Source organism: Cimex lectularius, unplaced genomic scaffold (genome assembly GCF_000648675.2).
Source record: "Cimex lectularius strain Harlan isolate CLEC.00 unplaced genomic scaffold, Clec_2.1 scaffold71, whole genome shotgun sequence".
NCBI classification, from domain to species: Eukaryota; Metazoa; Arthropoda; class Insecta; order Hemiptera; family Cimicidae; genus Cimex; species Cimex lectularius.
In genome coordinates, this window is record NW_019392655.1 from 1855900 (window position 1) to 1875391 (window position 19492).

Here is a 19492-nt window from a genome sequence, read left to right on the forward strand (position 1 = left end):
ACCTGGGGCGTAGGATTTGCAGTTGGAATTCGGCATAACTTCAGATAATGTAGTTTAGTATTAACCATTTTAGTTAGCTAGATAATTTTTTTGTCTATAAGAACCAAGTGGATTTTTAAAAGTCCTACAACTAGAATTGTTCAATGATTCAACTTTTTAGTTTCGCCTATTTCGTTTGTTGTCTTGATCAGCCTGCCCTCTGATTTGTTTCTACCTGTCGCGTAGGAGTTGCGGTTAGAAATTGGCAGAAGTTCAGATAGTTGATGTAGTTGGATCTTTTCTTATCAACCTGGCCCGCTTATCCTCGCTGTGTTAGAAACATTTCGGAAGTTTTCAGTGGTGTTAGCACGAAATGGCCAACCTACTGGTTGATGACTCTTCAGATCTCAAGACATCTCGGTCACAATTTACGATTAATTAAATATGTAAAAATAAGTTTTGATTAATCCACTATAACATTATTCCAATCCCCAGATACGAGAATCATGTGAGAGTTGAAACCGCACAAAAACAAGGTAGATTGATCGTTTCTTATCATATCGACCTTTTTTTACAGGTAAGATCAAAAACATAAAAATGATAGATAATTTTTTTCTCTAAAGAACCAAGTTGACATTCTTTAAAAAAGTCCTGCAACTTATTCAATGATTCAATTGTTTAGTTTTGTCTTCTTCCTTTATCATTTTGGTCCGCCCGTCCTCGCTGTGTAGAAACATTTCGGAATTTTTCAGTGGTGCTAGCACGAAACATCCAGCCTACTGATTCATCACTCTTCAAACCTCAAGACATCTCGACCACAATTTATGATTAATGAAATATATCAAAATAACTGTCTATTAATCCAAAATGATATAATTCCAATCTCCCAGATCCCAAAATCCTGTGGGATTTAAAACCGCACAAAAACAAGGTAGATTGATCATTTCTTATCACGTCTACCTTTTCTCACAGGTAAGATCAAAAAAATGAAAGTGCTAAATAATTTTTTTTCTATAAAAATCAAGTGGGCATTCTTTAGAAAAGTCCTACAACTAGAATTATTCAACGATTCAACTTTTTAGTTTCGCATTTTTCTTTTATCGTTTTGATCCGCCTGTCCTCGCTGATTTGTTTCTGCCTGGCGCCTAGGAGGTGCGGTTAGAAATTGGCAGAACTTCGGATAATGTAGTTGGGTCTCTTATCAACCTGGTCCGCTTATCCTCGCTATGTTAGAAACATTTCGGAATTTATCAGTGGTGCTAGCACGAACGTCCAGCCTGGTTCATCACTCTTCAAACCTCAAGATATCTCGTTCACAATTTACGAATAATTAAATAAACATGAAAAACGATCTATTCATCCAATATGATATTATTCCAATCTCCCAGATCCCAGAATCATGTAGTAATTAAAACCACACAAAAACAAGGTAGATTGATCATTTCTTATCACGTCTACCTTTTCTGACAAGATCAAAAAGATGAAAGCGCTAGATAATTATTTTCTCTATAAGAACCAAGTGGACATTCTTTAGTAAAGTCCTGCAACTTATTCAATGATCCTTTATCATTTTGGTCCGCCCGTCCTCGCTGATTTGTATCTGCCTGGCGCATAGGAGTTCAGGTTGGAAATCGGCATAACTTCAGATAATGTCGTTAGCTATTTTAGGTAGCTAGATAATTTTTTGTCTATAAGTACCAAGTGGATTCTTAAAAGTCCTACAACTAGAATTATTCAACGATTCAACTTTTTAGTTTCGCATTTTTCTTTTATCGTTTTGATCCGCCTGTCCTCGCTGATTTGTTTCTGCCTGGCGCCTAGGAGGTGCGGTTAGAAATTGGCAGAACTTCGGATAATGTAGTTGGGTCTTTTCTTATCAATCTGGTCCGCTTATCGCTCGCTGTGTTAGAAACATTTCGAAATTTTGCAGTGGTGTCACCACGAAACGTCCAACCTACTGGTTGATCACTTTTCAAACCTCAAGACGTGTCGGTCACAATTTACGATTAATTAAATAAACAAAAAAAGCGATCTATCAATCCAATATGATATTATTCCAATCTCCCAAATCCCAAAATCCTGTAGGATTTAAAACCGCACAAAAGCAAGGTAGATTGATTATTTCTTATCACGTCTACGTTTTGTCACAGGTAAGATCAAAAGGATGAAAGTGATAAATTTTTTTTTCTCTATAAAAACCAAGTGGACATTCTCTTTAGAAAAGTCCAACAACTAGAATTATTCAATGATTCAACTTTTTAGTTTTGGCTTTTTCTTTAGAAACATTTCGGAAGTTATCAGTGGTGTTAGCACAAAACGTCCAAACTTCTGGTTCATCACTATTCAGAACTCGGCCAAAGTAAACAAAAGTTTAGATTTATTATTTATTATATAATGTAATTCAAATCACTCAAAAACCAACGGGAATTCAAGTCTTACAACAACAAGACTTTAATTTATACTTCGACTTTTATCGACATGTCTGCCTTTTCTGATTTTGCCCAAAATAACACAAAGACCAACACAAATTTGTACAAACTAAGAAAACCAGAGAAGACCAAACTTCAGCTTCACCATCCTGTAGGCAATCAACAAGCAAACCGTAACAATTTTTTTTTTCAATTATCAATCAAATCTAATTTAGATAACAAACCATTTCATCCTTATAAAAAAAATTAATGAAGTTTGTTATTTTTGCACAAAAGTCAATAATCCCAGGTCATAAAACTGAACCTCCTGAGTACCATAGTACGTGAATCTATATACAATCATTAAAAACTTTCAGGACTTTTTACACCTACGACTTTAAGTTTAATAAGGATTACTTAGACGACTCGTATCTCCGATCTGTCCTACAGATCAGTTTTTTTTTTTTTTTACTTTGCTCATTAGCGTGCATGGCAATAAGCATTCAATTGTAGTGTTCGTTAACCCGTGTCAGTAGTTCGGGCTTTTATGGTTTAAATTACATAAGTAGTCAGAAAACGTCACTGAGCCTGCACACGAAAACATTGTTCGGCTTCGTAAATAGGATTTTGAGCAAGTTCTGTTCGGCGCTATTTCTCATACGATGTTAATACTAACAAGTTTGGAACCATTTTCCAACATTAAAAATATGGAGTATGTACTAAAATATATTAATTTTTTCACTATTTTAAGAGCTTACTTGAGTAATAATTGAGATATTATAATTATGTTTTATTGTGGGGGACCTGCTGCCAATTTTCGATCTATATAGTTTCGTTTTGTCATATATAATACATATTTTAAATACACAAAATAATAACACTAAAAAAATTGAAACGCTTCCCGATTTGACTGTCATTTTTGCGCCTGGATCCACGCTAATTCAAATTTTTAGTATTGTAACTATTTATCATATTTGTTCAATCTTATTGTTTGGTACTGTTGCTATAATTCGATTTTCTTTCATTTCAAATTGTTTAGTTTGTTTTGTAAAACAATATAGAAAAAATCTCGTTAAATCGAGGATAATTGTTGGCAAAATTATTATTTGTTATCGCTACTGTCCTCCATGTTTTCTTCTTGATCATCTTTTCTTAGTTTTGAAATACATGGAAAGTCGTGAAATCCAGCAAGTCTATTAATATTTTTACAATATTATTGTTTAGTACTGCTGCTGTTTTCTGTGTTTCTCTTCCTTTTTATTTCTTAGCTTGTTTTGAAAAACAGCACAAGAAATCTTGTAAATCAAGCAATCGAGTTGGAGATTGTCAATTTTTTTAAAATATTATTATTTGCTATTGCTGATCTTATATGTTTTCCATTCTTTTTCTTTTCTCACTTTTTTTTTCCATTCTTTTTCTTTTCTCACTTTTTTTTTTTTTTTTTTTTTTTTTTTTTTTTTTTTTTTTTTTTTTTTTTTTTTTTTTTTTTTTTTTTTTTTTTTTTTTTAAACAACATGCAACAGCTCGTCGACTCTAGCTTAGTAATGCTTTCAATATTATTATTTGTTACTAATGCTGCTTTCATATTTTTTCTTCTTTTTCGTTGGTTCTGAAAAAAGGTAAATATCGTGAAGTTACGCTTAATTATCTATACTTTTTTTCAATTTTTATTTACTATCACTACGGTCTTCTTTTTCCTCTTCTTATTCTTTTTTAGTTCATTTTGCAAAATTATGAGCTTAATTATTTATCACATTTGTTCAATTTTATTGCTTTGTACTGCTGCTGTATTCCATTTTTTCGCATTTTTTAGTTCGTTTTGTAAAACAACATAGAAAATTTTGTTAAATCGAGGATAATCGTTGGCAAAGTTATTATTTGTATTTCTTTTCTTTTTTATTTCTTAGCTCGTTTTGAAAAACAACACACGTAATCTTGTAAATTCCAGCTCAATTATCAATTTGTTTTAAATATTATTATTTGCTATTGCTTATCTTATATTTTTTCTTTTCTCACTTTTCTTAGTTTTTTTTTTAAATTTAAACAACACGCAACAGCTCCTGAACTCCAGCTTAATAATGCTTTTAATATTATTATTTGGTATTAATGCTGTCTTCATATTTTTTCTTCTTTTTCGTGGGTTGTGAATGTGAAAAAAAGGTAAATATTGTGAATTCAACCTTTAGAATCAATCATTTTTACAATTTTTATTTTCTATCATTACGGCCTTCTTTTTCGTCTTCTTATTCATTTTTGTTTGTTTGGAAATCGAAGAGCATAATCATATGTTTCCAATTGCATTGTTTGCTTATTGCTGTATTTGGTTTGTGTTTTCATTCCCCTTTTTTTTTGTATTTTTTTAGATCGTTTAGTAAAATAAAGAGGAAATCTAGTTAAATCAAAGATAATTACCAATGCCATCATTTCATAAATTAAATGAATTATTAATGTTTACTATCGCTTGCTGTCTTCTTTTTTAATTCTTAGTTCGTTTCGGAAAAAACCACATGAAATATCGTGAAATCCAGCTCAATTATCGATGATTTTTCAATATTAATTTTTCATATCGCTTCCTGTCTTCTTTTTTATTTTTTAGTTCGTTTCGGACAAAAACACAAAAAACTCGTGAAATCCTGCTCAATTATCAATAGTGTTCTCAACATTAATTTTTGACATCGCTTGCTGTCTTCTTTTTCATTTCTTAGTTCTTTTCGGGGGAAAAAACGTAAGAAAGCTCGTGAAACACAGTTCAATTATCAATAGTTTTTTCACTTTTAATATTTCCTATCGCTGTTCTCTTCTTTTTCACGTTTTAGTTCGTTTCGGAAAAAACACAGGAAAATTCGTGAAAACCAGCTCAATTATCAATAGTGTTCTCAACATTAATTTGTCGCTTGGTGTCTTCTTTTTCATTTCTTATTTCGTTTCGAACAAAAACACAAAAAAACTTGTGAAATCCAATTCAATTATCAATTGTTTTTCAATATTGATTTTTGGTGTATGTGGTGATTAGTGCCCGTTAAATCGATAATTATTCAGAAATCTGAGATGCGGTCGGGTGTGATGTTGGTTTCAGAAAAACATTTTCTTTATCGTGCCAACGTTTCGATCTTTATTGAGATCATCTTCAGGTCTCAAAGTGTTTGTCTTCTGTGTAATTGTGCCATTCTTACGTGTCGTGTTGAGAGGGCACTTTGAGCCCTGAAGATGATCTCAATAAAGAGCGAAACGTTGGCACGATAAAGAAAATGTTTTTCTGAAACCTACATCACACCAGACCGCATCTCACGATTTCTGAATAAATATTAATTTTTGATATCCCTTGCTGCCTTCTTTTTCATTTCTAAGTTCGTTTTGGAAAAAAACACAGGAAAACGCATAAAATCCAGTTCATTTATCAATAGTTTTTCAATATTAATTTATGATATCGCTTGCTGCCTTCTTTTCCATTTCTTAGTTCTTTTCGGAGAAAAAACACAAGAAAGCTCGTGAAACACAGTTCAATTATCAATAGTTTTGCACTTTTAATATTTCCTATCGATGTTGTCTTCTTTTTCATTTCTTAGTTCATTTCGGACAAAAGCACAAAAAACTCATGAAATCCAGCTCAATTATCAATAGCTTTTCAATATTAATTTTTGATATCGCTTGCTGTCTTCTTTTTCACGTTTTAGTTCGTTTGGGAAAAAAACACAGGAAAACTCGTGAAAACCAGCTTAATTATCAATAGTGTTCTCAACATTAATTTTTGATATCGCTTGGTGTCTTCTTTTTCATTTCTTAGTTTTTTTCGAACAAAAACACAAAAAAACTTGTGAAATCTAGCTCAATTATCAATTGTTTTTCAATATTAATTTTTGATGTATGTGGTGATTAGTGACTGTTAATCGATAATTATTCAGAAATCGTGCCAACGTTTCGATCTTTATTGAGATCATCTTCAGGGCTCAGTGTTTGTCTTCTGTGTAATTGTGCCATTCTTGCGTGTCGTGTTGAGAGGGCACTCTCATTGGCACAACTACTCAGAAGACAAACACTTTGAGCCATGAAGATGATCTCAATAAAGAGCGAAACGTTGGCACGATAAAGAAAATGTTTTTCTGAAACCTACATCACACCAGACCGCATCTCACGATTTCTGAATAATTATTAATTTTTGATATCGCTTGCTGTCTTCTTTTTAATTTCTTAGATCGTTTCGGAGGAAAACACAAGAAAGCTCATGAAACCCAGTACAATTTTTTCCGAAACGAATTAAAAAGGGAAAAAGAAGACATTAAGCGATATCAAAAATTAATATTGAAAAACTATTGATAATTGAGCTGGATTTCACGAGTTTTCCAGTGTTTTCTTTTTCCGAAACGAACTAAAAATTAAAACAAAAAAAATCAAGAAAAAGAAGAGATTAGCAATAAAAATATTAATATTGAAAAAACATGATAATTGAGCATTTAGGAATTTTAAGCTTTATCTTTCATATCCACTTTAAAAAAATATAACTTTATTTTAAAACAAAATATTTTATGGGTTAAGCCACCAGGGTGGCGTAAGGGATTCGCATTTTTGTATAATATTTATGTAAATATCTACCAAAATTCTAATAACCATTAAAAAAAAAGTTTTTATATTTTCTGGCCTTTTCTTAATTGTTAATAAAATGCGATGAAAAAAAATCAGCCTCACCATTGATAAGGGGAAAGAGGGATGCTTGCTGCTCTAGGAAAGATTTAAGACTTGGATCGAGATCCATCGGACTGGGAGGCGACTCCTTGTCCATCTCGAACTGTTCAAAGTGCACTCAGCCCTGAAGACTTCAGCGGACTTGATCCTCGCTGAACTTTATCACAGCACTTCAACCGACAAAAACCGACTGAACGCCATTGGAAGGGCCCTCTTCGGGCCAGACCCCCTCCAACCCTGTTTAAATTCTTAATTCCGTTCTTCCGAAGGTCCTCTTCTCCGACAGATCTCGATCTAGAGATTATTTGTTGTTTTTGTCCTGTGAGGATCCCGTCAGACTTTCGGCTTTTTCCACCGTTCGGATCCGACCGATCGTTCTTACAACAAAATACGAGTTGGAAGAGAACTTCCCTTAAATTCTCCCCTCTGGAACTTTCCATGTTGATTCCAATTCCAACTAAGAGCGTCCAACATATTACAACAACATCAGTTAATTATTTCTGTTCTTAATTTTTATTTATATTAAAAATCAGAAAAAAGTCATACTTGACAGAAAACAGTCGTAGACGAAGAAAAACTTCGTCGAAGTTTCGGGGAATCTACCGCCTTCATCAGGTACATTTTACACTCCCAAAGACAAAAACCAACACTAGTATTTATTTCTTTATTTTCCATAATTAAGATTTTTTGTATTTGGCTGCATATGCGTCATAAAAACCTGTGCCATGTTGAGCTTACTCGCTTCTCGTACTCCAATTCCAGACTTTGCTATTTACAGTAAATCGTCGGCAGACTCGAAAATCACCCCTGGTATTGGCAGTCCGGGGGCAGAGTCATCCGTCCAGCCACCGAGGTTAGGCTCCGGGCGCTGTCAACAGCTAGGACAATTCAGCACCAAAACAGCACCCCTTAAATACCGTTACGGCCTGGTGATTTTGCCGTAAATGCGAATGTGAGGAACCAAGAGAATAAAATCTTACCTTGTCTCCTTTTGAGAGAAGTCTTCCAACGTCGCTCCGCCGCTCACTCAGGCCTGAAGATTGGCACGAAGAGGTCTCTCTGTCTGAAACCCTTGGGTCCTCGTTTGGAACTGGGCGGTCCAGCCGGTTTGAATGGAGAGAAATGTGTCTGGTTCAACGTCGCGAAAGGAGTTGAAAAGATATGCAAGGTGCATAGCCTTACTGAGAAAACTTACAAGGGGGAGAGTTAATCCTCTTTCGCATAAACATACCGCCCACCTTAAATGGTTGATAACCTTAAAGGCTAGGAATACATTCCCGGAAGATAGTCATTTTCTCTGACAGCCAGGCAGCACTCAAGTGAGGAAAAGGCAAAGAGTGTTTGGAACTGCATGGAGGCCTTGATGGAGGTCAGTGACAGAAATGATTGACCCTGGCATGGGTCCCTGGACGTTCGAGGCATAAAGGCCAAAACGTGGGCCAACGTGGACTCTCTGGTTGGCACAAAATGAACACATGGACCCTACTGTGGCTTATCAGCCTGTCATGAGTCCACAACCTGGTGGAGTAATACCACAGTTATGAGGCACGCAAAGAGATTCATAAAAGGACCATCCGCAAAACTTACAAAAGAAAGAAAGGCAACCACAACTGAACCAGGATTCTGGATGGACTCCTGACAGGGCACGCCACTTAAGAAGGCATATGCACCGGACAGGAGTAGAGACAGAAGAGACACTGTGCAGATACTACCAGGAAGAGGAGGAGACCGCAGAACACATTCTACAATTCTCTGAAGGTCTTTGCAGGTGCAGGTTTTGCAACTAGGACAAGAAAAACGACAAGCAAGATCCTACACTAAGAAGCCGCTGACAAAGCTGTGGAGGCTGATTAATAACCTGAAGCCGGCCAGTGAGTTATAAATAACAGGGGAGCACAATAGATCTATTCAGGTCGAGGTGCAGTAGGCCTTGTGGCTGCCACTTTTATCCCTATCCCTATCCGTATAGGCTAAGAAAGTGGAGTCGAATTCACATTTTGCATGAATGCTACATCGCCCTGCTGTAATGAACGGGACATCCCCTACCACTCCTCCTCTCAATCAAGTCATTTTGATACAGACCAACGATTCCAAAACGCCTGAAATTCCAGCTTGATAATTGCCAGCGAGTCAGGGGAAAAGGTATTTTCAGATGATTCCTTTCTGGAGGAGCAAAAAGGGGAGCGCCAACAAAAAAATGACCTGGACTTAAGAAATCTGAGTCATTTTCAGTTGGGAGGTTGGCACATAAAGGTCTACTGTTCTTCTATTCCCGCAAATAAAATTGAGCGTTCTGCAAAGGTGAGGGTTCTTCAATAAGACTTAATAAGATTTTCTTCGCAGATTTGATCACGTCTTCCCATACACCACCAAAATGTAGAGCGCTCAGGGGATTAAACTTCCTTTCACTTAAAAACTTTCTCCCACAGTCAGATTAAACTTCTGCAGGTAGTCCTCAGCGAGAAGTAAAAAGGTCTAAAGCTGCCAAGAGTGTAGTTGAGGTAAGTTGGGAGACCATTTCTAGGTGCAAAGCTAGGGGAGCCTTATGGCAATTATTCTCCTTGACAGCAAAAGGCCCAGGAAATTCAATGCCTATGGCGAGAAAGGGACATTCACTCCTATTTACATACCATTCATTACTCAATATTCCTCCATCGACCCTCTCACATCACACATTCACGCTAATAAATAGATTCACTCCCAACATAAATTATACACAACTATTATAACTACATACAATAGAACAATCCTGTTTCCTCCAAGAATTGAAACAGGAGATCCAAATATCCGCTGCCATGTTCAAGCACAATTCTCAAATCGAGAGGCATACCTTCATATTCTCGGTATGGAGCCAAGCACCCTTCAATTAGGTGGGACATATCAAGCAACCTTCCTCTCCATGCAGGCACATATGCGGGCTTTAGCTCTCTATTTCTATATCCTTTTTTAATCAGGCTAGGAGCAAAAAGCTTTCCCCACATTTCTGTATTATACCTCTTGAATTAATGTTCTCCTGTTATACTTTATTTTGTCTAATTTTTTCTGACTTCCAACAGTTTTTTAATCTATAAATCTGTCCCTTTTCTTTCTGTTTCTTTTTTCTTTTCTTTATACTTCCATATTCTATTTGAAACAGGCTTAGAGCCAAAAGCTTTCTTCACTTTTCTGTCTTGTATTATCTTGAATTAATGGTCTCCTATTTTTTATTTTACATAATTTTTTTTCTAACTTCCATACATTATGGAAACTTTTCTGTTTCTCCTATCAAGTCATCAGACACAATCGCCTATTTAGTGGTTTTTGTGTGATTTTGATTACAGTATTCCATCCACTGTTCCTACTGAATCGTTTTGTGTTCTGAAGTGGAACTTTATTCCGGAATGTAATTAAGGATTTGCAATGTCCAATCTTGGATCTACTGCTATCCTGAGTTACGTGAATTTCCAATGTTTTTCAATATCCAAGAATTTTGGATAAACAGGATAAAAGCTGAAACGTCTGGCGTCTTTCTATCGTGAAAAATCTTGTACGATCAAAATCTGTCAACATTTATCGACTCACTGGGTTTTTAAAATTTTTTTTAACTTTTTGAAAGAGATATTGTTGAAAGCATTACTGCTCACTTTTTTTTTTTTTTAAATTCTTTGAAAGTGGTTTTATTCTAGGACAATTGCATATTATTGTCACAGTTTTTTGTCATTACTGCTCACTCTGTTTTGTTTTTAATTCTTTGAAAGTGGTTTTATCTTATGACAATTGCATATTATTGTGAGTTTTTTTGCATTACTAACTCACTGAATTTTTTTTTTTTTTTTAGTGGTTTTTCCTGTGATAATTGCATACTATTGTCTTTTTTGGCATTACTGACTCACTTTTTTTTTGGCGTTTTTTTTTTTTTTTGTGACAGATTTTGACTGACATGACAGACACATTATTGTGACAGTTTTTTGGCAGCTCATTCTGTTTTGTTTTTAATTCTTTGAAAGTGGTTTTATCTTATGACAATTGCATATTATTGTGACAGTTTTTTTGGCATTACTGACCCACTGTATATATATATTTTTTTTTTTTGAGTGGTTTTATCCTAGGACAATTGCATATTATTGTGGCCGTTTTTTGGCATTACTAACACTGTTTATTTTTTTTTTTTTTGACAGATTTTTACTGACATGACAGACACATTATTGTGACAGTTTTTTGGCAGCTCACTCTGTTTTGTTTTTAATTCTTTGAAAGTGGTTTTATCTTATGACAATTGCATATTATTGTGACAGTTTTTTTGGCATTATTGACTCACTGGTGTTTTTTTATTATTATTATTTTTTTTATTATTGTGTGTGTATTGTTATATTATTGTGAGTTTTTTGGCATTACTGACTCACTCTGTATGTTTTTTATTTTTATTTTTGAGAGTAGTTTTATCCTATGACAGTTGCATATTATTGCGACAGTTTTTTTGGCATTACTGCTCTCTCTCTCTTTTTTTTTTTTTTTTTTTTTTTTTTTTTTTTTTTTTTTTTTTTTTTTTTTTTTTTAATTCTTTGAAAGTGGTTTTATCTTATGACAATTGCACATTATTGTGACTTTTTTTACATTTTTATTTAACTACAGTGATATTTTTGTTGTTAAAAACAATAATATTACACTTTTATTTATTAAAAAATTATTATATACATTTCAAAATGGCTGAATTTTGATTAAACAGAATTATTTTCAAATACAAGACTCAATACTTTTTTAAATAATAATAATCAGTAAAATTACAAATGCATGGCCGATTTATCTAAATGTATTTTTTCAATCACAGTAATTGGTGTGCTGACTTTCACCTTGGTAGTAAATAAGCGGAGAACAGATTTGATATGGCAATGATGAACTGCCAGTGCTCCATAAAATCCACCATCCTCCCCTTGTCAAACATTGGGTCAAGCCTAATAAAAAAAATAATAATAATAAAATTAAAAAAAAAAGAAAAGATAAATCATCGAAGGAGCTGTAATGGGAAACCCCTATGCAATATGGAAAAAGGAAGTATCTACGCACATGTTAAACTGTATTAATCCAAGGCCTTGTCGCAGTGTGTCACTAGACAAAATAAAACAACATTATACAAATGTATATAATCAAGCTGTTTTGTCTCAGGATGATTTTTTTTTTTTTTTTTAGAAAATGGAAGGCCAATTAGAACATCCAGCCCTTTACTCTTATAAATCGCCAAGAAAAATATTTAAATATTATTGCACAAGTTTATAAATATTAAACAAAATTGGGCGGTATGTTCGGTTTTAAACATAAAAGTTTAATATAAATAAATATGTTTGCTAACATTATAGCGAACATACTTCCTTTTCATATTACGTGAATTTTAACATGATTTATTAGATAAGATGAAAGTTGAGGTCCTTGATGTTTCGTAAAGAGCTTAGAATTATAATTGGCCCTCCAGAGAAATGAAAAATTTGAATAAACAAAGTAAAGGACCACAAATACCATGTCTTGATTTAACAAAAACAACTTTATTCTTTTTTTTTTTATTGTATATTACAACTACCTGCATTTTTGTATCTAGTAATAATGTATGAATAAATCATCAAGAAAACAAGAGTGGAGAAACTACCCACTGGTAGTACTCCTAACTATTCTTCATTAAATTGTCACTGGATAGAAGATCCCATGGCCTTCGTCTTTTTAGTCGGCGAAGAGGGTTGGAAGGAATTCGTCGGGATGAGAGGATTTGAATTTGAGGATTTATAGTGGTTGGGAGGTTTGTGAAAAATTTTTGGTAACGGGAGTGGATTACATCTTGGACAAAAGGAATATTTAGGTCTTTATGGGTAGTGTCGTTGGACACATAAAAGGGAGCATTAAGGATTTTTCTGAGGATGATGGATTGGGCTCTTTGGATGCGTAGGATATTGGAATGCTGAACCCCACACTTCCAGTCCATAAGTTCATATTGGCTTCACTAGGGTGATATAAAGTAGTCTTTTGTTTAAGAGAGGTAGGTTAGAACGTCTGTCAAGAAATCGTGAAAGTGCTCTGTAATGTTCGTTGTTTACAGATTTTGTTAACAAGTGCAGTTGAATTAATTTATTAGAAAATTATTGAAAAAATTAAACATAATGAATGCGTACGCTATGTGATAGCATTGTTTATTTGAGAGTTCTTGTACAGGTTAGCAGTTTGGTCATTTCCAATAAACCTGGTCTTGAAGATGAAGATAAGACTTCATCATTCAAAATTGTGAAACAATTCTCACAAACTAATCGCAGTTAGGAAGACTTAGGTTTAGAAATGACCAAATACACTATTTTCTATTTTTTTGTGGCAGGGGGAGGTTGCAACAGCAGAGGTTATATCAATCCAATGTTTTTTGAGAAAAAAGAAGCCATTTGTAAGTACATTGGGTTCAAATTGTGGTCCTTTACCGCGATGCTGTACCAACGCCTTAACCGTTGCAGCCACTAACGCCCCCAATACAACATTATTTATGTTGAACCTGTGATAATTTCAAACCTCTACTACCTTCGTTTTGTATGTTTTATTTATTAAAAGATATCAAAAGTATGATTTTTTTTATAATAAGACAGACAAAAGAAAACTCTGTTACAAAAAGAAACATTAAGTAGTCTTAATTGAATGAGGTTCTCATTTTCATATATAAGCATGACAGAGAAAAAATATGTTATTTTCTATAAACATAATGAGCATATTGTACAAACCTGAACATTGCAAAATAGTAGCTCAGACTGAAAGCAAATGAGGCAGAATGCCCACTAACCACTCCACAAACTAATATGGCAAGTATGCTACAAGAGTGGGATACAGCGAGGAGATACGGGTCTACGTGCTCAGGGTTGACATGGAACATAGTAAGGCTTGCAACTGGTATTATCAAGTGCACCGCTGCCAAGTCCGGTAAAGCACCTGAACACCTGCACACATCAGCCGCTAATAGTGGTAGCCCCAACACATAACACCAAGCAAACAAAACCTGCAAAAACACGAAAACATTGCGAATAAGGCGATCACAAGACACAACTTTCAGCAACCTACATCGGTCAATGTCACAAAATATTCTGATGGACTAAAAATTGTGTCCCTCACAATGGTGCTGATCCCGGTCAAGAAGTACAGCCTGTAGGCAGCCTTTGCATAACGGCATCCCTTGTGCACTCTTCGGTAGCAGTGTAGCGAGGAGAGGGACATCATAACTGCCGCAGTACTCTTTGAAGGTAACGAACCCATATCTTAATTTCTCCATTGCTTACACTGCATGAGAAGTTCAGTACCTAGTAATGTTCCTTTTAGTCTCAGAGCTGCAATTAACCTCTTCAATTCAGTTTGTTTTTATCTGACATACCAAGACCTAGATCTCTTAAAAAATGCTCATGTTATGATGTTGATGTTTTCTTTTATACTGGCTTACTTTTAATGTTGGGTACTATCATACTGTTTTGATAAACTTGACCAAAAAATTTTTCTGTTGTTTTTTTAAGGTCTGAACAGCATAAATGTGAAATGGACTAATAAAATTTAAAATCTTGGCCATGTGTTTTACTTTTTTTTTATTTCCCTTTTTCTAAATCATCTGCTACTTTTTGAGAGTTCCTTCTAAATTTTCCAATCTTTATTTATTTGGAATTTTTTTTTCTAAATTTTTACGTGTACCGGATATAATTATAACAAGAAAAATGGTAAGTCGTTGAAAAAAATCATTGACCTATTGTGATACATGTTATCTCTTACTGAAGACTTTCGACCTGTTTGAGTATGTAGTACTCGGGGTCTGCAGGACAAAACCAATGGGAAAAGACAGGCCAGGATGATCAGAGATAATCAATGAAAAATTTCTTCTCAAACATAACATTTAAATAATAATGTAAAAGTCTTCCCTTAAGATACAAAATTAGAAAAAACTAGCCTGGTTGTTATACATAGTCATTGTTAATAATATCTATGACATTTAGTGACTGAAATTATTCTAAACAATGATAAAAAATATTTTGGACATAAAATAAAACAAATAGTGAAGCATTAAGGTATCATTGGTAATAAATAGTTTAAAGAGTATTTTTTATTTATTTATATACAGTTTGGTCACCAAGAGTGACTAGATGAATAGTTAAGCTATGATGTAAGTCATTTAAAAGCTAGTAATTATTTTTTAATTAATGTGTTACAAATATCTGCACAAGTGTCAATAGAGCCTTTATGTGCAGTGAAAGTGTTGATACTTTCTAACAAGCCAAACTAATTAAAACTATCCAAGTGTAGAAACAAAAGAAGGAAAAATAAAATAAAATGTGTACAAAATGTCTATGTGGACTACACCGATACATACATTTATTTTTGTCTGCCTATCTTATTTTTCTCCCCCCCCCCCAGGGTTACTTGCGACTATAGCCTCCCCTTATTTTGCTGCGACCTAAAAGATGTATTGTGGAATTATATCCATACCCTGGAAGGTGTGGTAAGATAGTTGAGCACTTTCTGGGGTCCTTCACTTATTTCTTTAAGTATTAGTTTCATCTTTCTGAAGGGGCTACTGTTTACTTACGCAGGTTAGCTAATGTTATCAGTCACAGGACATGTTATGATGTTTATGCTTTTTCTTGACATAGAACTTTCTGTCTCAGTTTCCCATTTTATGAGTTGGTAATTGAGCTGGGGCAATTATTTCCCTTTTTATTTATTTATTTTTTGCTGATTAGGATCTTGAGCATTTTTGATTATTTTGTACTTGGTTAATTATGCATCAAATGGTTATTTTTTTGCTTTCACCCCGTCCGTTCAGTTACAGTTTTAGCATGTTTTAGTTTGTAAGCTGTTCATTAACTACAATCTCCTCGGGTACTAACACCTGCTGAAATCATCCATTGTAACTGTGGTTCTGGTTCAAAGGTTATGAAGGATGCTGCTTTTGCTAGTTAGTAAGCTGTTCGTTGCTTACAATCTCCTCAGGTCCTACCACCTGCTGAAATCATTCATTGTAACTGTGGTTCTGGTTCAATGGGTATGAAGGATGCTGCTTTTGCTAGTTTGTAAGCTGTTCATTGCTTACAATCGCCTCAGGTCCTACTACCTGCTGTAATCACTCATTGTCCGATCCGATCCTTCCGTGCATAGTATTTCTTAGGTTGCTTTCTTTTGCAGTCCATCCACACGCGTCATCCTCCTTACATCATCCAATCCCTCCAATTCAACTCCTCACATTACACTCGTAAGGCCCGCTCATCCCCAATCGACCTTATCCTTCCGCAACATACAACCCATACCTTCGAAAGATCCTTTCTGATCCGAGCCCCTAAACTCTGGAACTCCCTTCCCCTTTCTATTCGTCACGCTGCCTCCTTTTCCTCCTTTAAATCCCACCTGTATAATCACCTCCTCTCCCTCCAAGCAGAGACCTCACGTTAACATTTGTTATTTTTGTTTAATATTCTCGTAATTTTTTCTTCTGTCCTGCCTTATTGGTATACATTGTGCCAAGATTTATATCTTTTTTTTTTACTTTTAACTTCATAGAAGGAACTTCCTTTATTTATTTCATGTAAATTATTCTTAGGGGACACCAATCCCAGAATAAAGTTATTTTTCTTCTTTTTCTTGTAATTGTGGTTCTGGTACAAAGATGATTAGGCTGCTGCTTTGCTAGTTTGTAACCTGTCCGTTCCCTACAATCTCCTCGGGTACCAACTCCTGCTGAAATCATCAAGTGCAACTGTGGTTCTGGTTCAAAGGGTATGAGGGTTGCTGCTTTTGCTAGTCTGTAAGCTGTTTGTTGCCTACAATCTCCTCAGGCCCTTCCACCTGCTGAAATCATTCATTGTAACTGTGGTTCTGGTTCAAAGGGTGGAAGGATGCTGCTTTTGCTAGTTTGTAAGCTGTTCGTAGCTTACAATCTTCTCAGGTCCTATCACCTGCTGAAATCATCCTGTATAATTTCGGTTGGTTCTAATTGGAAGAGTTAATAAAATCAAAAAGCAGTATGAGTTCTTTGACATCACTGGTTGAAGGGAGGTTCAAGACAAATATAATTTTAAATTTTGTTTGCAGAGGGAAGTTATTTCACTTCATATCGGACAGGCTGGAGTGCAAATAGGAGGAGCTCTTTGGGAACTCTATTGCGCTGAGCACGGCATAGAACCGAACGGTGAACTCGAAAAAGAAAAGGAACATTCCATGGGGCTCGGTTCATTCTTCAGAAGCCTCCCAAATGGAAAATTCACTCCCCGGACTATTTTTGCCGACCTTGAACCCACTGTGATCGGTAAGTTTTATCCAAACTTATAAAGAGAAAAAAAAATTGATTGAAAATTATTATTTTTATTATTTCAGACGAGCTCAAAACTGGAAAGTACAAGAATCTCTATAGCAACTCGTTTATTGAAGGTGACGAGGATGCGGCAAATAATTATGCCAGAGGTTATTACACAGTAGGAAGGCAATCGGTTCAAAAGACAATGGAAGCAATTAGGGACAAAATTGCTGGTTGTGAGCAGTGCCAAGGATTTATGATTTATCATTCACTCGGTGGTGGCACTGGATCCGGATTTGTAGCTAGCCTTTTAGAGGAAATTGTAACCGATTACCCAAAACACGGCCTTCTCGAAATTGCCATATATCCTTCACCGACAGTAAGTTATTACAAAAAAATTTAAAAAAAGCCCTTTTTATTGGAAAGTTGATTTTTAATTTTAGATGTCAACAGCTGTTGTCGAACCGTATAACACAATTTTGAGTACACATTGCACGATGGAAACTTCTAAATGCGTTGTCCTCACTGATAATGAGTCTATGTATAAGATTTGCACTGATAAATTGGAAATCGATCAGCCAAATTATAAAAACATAAATGGAGTTCTCGCCCAGGCTGTTAGCGCGATGACTACAGGGATGCGTTTTGAGGGCGACCTCATGGCTGACTTTTTAGACTTTCAAACTAATCTTGTTCCATTCCCAAGGCTGCATTTTCCTATAGTCAGCTTAGCCCCGGTGATCGGAAACACGGTGACGGAAAAAGAGCCTTCGACTATCCCCGAGCTTACCGGAAAATGTTTCGATTCGTCGTATAGGCTGACGAACTGTGACAACGAATGGGGAAAATACATATCGTGCTGTTTGATGTATAGAGGGGATGTGACACCGAAAGACATAAACGAATCGTTAGCGTCAATAAAATCCCGAAAGAACATAAATTTCGTCGAGTGGTGCCCGACTGGGTTCAAAGTCAGCATCAATTCTCAGGCACCGGCGTCGCTCGACGGAGATGAGTCTTGCAGGGTGAAAAGGTCGGTTTGTATGCTCTGTAATAACACATCCATCAAGGATTCATGGCAATCGCTTGTGAGGAAATACGACGCTATGACAGCAAAAGGGGCGTTTTACCACTGGTATTTAGGCGAAGGGATGGAACAAAGCGAATTTTTTGAAGCCGGGGAAAATATAAAAACTCTCGTCAAAGATTATGAAGAGCTTCTCGTGTAGGAATTAAAAGTATAAAATAGGAAAGAAAAACTCAAAAAAATTAACAGGGCCTTGGTTGGTTCAATATTGAGTTGCTCATCCTAAGGTATGAAAATGACAGTCCCAGTCCCCTGCTCGGTCCAACTCAAATCAATAAATATTTTTATATATTAATTTTTTCTTATATATTTTACATAATTATGTTGATTCACGGCAGTAAGGGTAGGCTGTCCATAGGCTGCCTAATTAACCTAAAAAACGACATCTATCAGGCTGTGCAGTTGAAAAACGCTTTGAGATTTTGAACAAGTCCATTATATTTAGAGGTCTGATTGACCAAATTACTTCTTTCAATTAATTAATCTTTTTATGTAAGATTTTATCTAAAATAATATTGTAAGATTGTACCTAAAATGTAGTCCTGTTATTCACTTTTTTCGCACGTTCAAAATTGAGCAGCATCAAAAACCAGCTACTCATTAGAATGTGACGTTGGTGGTGGATATCACTCTCACTATTTTTGTCGAGAGACTTGTGTAGTTGTTTCAACCAACGTTTAATGCTCGAATTCCAGGCAAAAAGTAAAAAAGAACATTTCTGGTCAGCATGTTCAATTTTTACCGTAAGCAATCGGTCCAACTTTCCTCTGAACCCCCCGATTTTTTTTTTCTAGACGAGATAATTTGTTGTTGATAGTATATTCTTCTTTTCGGTTATAATCCATATAGCAATCAGAAATCTTTCATTTTGGGCTTGACCAAAGCCAACATAGAAACTGTATACCGGGGGTCTTACTTGGGAAAAAGTCTGTGGCGAGTAAACGTCAAAAATTATTTGTCCAATTTCTATTAAAATCTAGTTTCTTTTCTTTTTGTTAAACAATAAATTTTCTTAATATATCCATATACTTGCTTCTGAAATATCAAAACTTGTTTTGCAAAAATGCTTAAGATTGT

The 19492-nt window shown here is 35.1% G+C and overlaps 2 protein-coding genes across 3 annotated transcripts; one reads left to right on the forward strand and one right to left on the reverse strand.

Annotated features, from left to right (window-relative positions):
• Window positions 1-11840: 11840 nt before the first annotated feature.
• Window positions 11841-14624, reverse strand: LOC106668217. Of its 2 annotated transcripts, XM_024224626.1 has the most exons (6): window positions 14497-14599; window positions 14431-14444; window positions 14124-14359; window positions 13790-14061; window positions 12111-12152; window positions 11841-11998 (listed from the first exon to the last, which is right to left on the reverse strand). In XM_024224626.1, the coding sequence occupies exons 3-6, from the start codon at window positions 14313-14315 to the stop codon at window positions 11893-11895; spliced, it is 612 nt and encodes a 203-aa protein (XP_024080394.1). In that variant the 5' UTR covers window positions 14316-14359; window positions 14431-14444; window positions 14497-14599; the 3' UTR covers window positions 11841-11892. The 2 variants fall into 2 exon arrangements, with proteins under 2 accessions (XP_024080394.1, XP_024080395.1); XM_024224627.1 differs by lacking the exon at window positions 12111-12152 and having other exon boundaries at window positions 14124-14624.
• A 41-nt stretch (window positions 14625-14665) lies between these two features.
• On the forward strand, window positions 14666-18686 carry LOC106668271 (tubulin alpha chain-like). The gene is made up of 4 exons (XM_014396874.1): window positions 14666-14764; window positions 17127-17340; window positions 17409-17707; window positions 17772-18686. Exons 1-4 carry the CDS (start codon window positions 14762-14764, stop codon window positions 18555-18557), a joined length of 1302 nt encoding a protein of 433 aa, XP_014252360.1. The 5' UTR covers window positions 14666-14761; the 3' UTR covers window positions 18558-18686.
• Window positions 18687-19492: the final 806 nt, after the last annotated feature.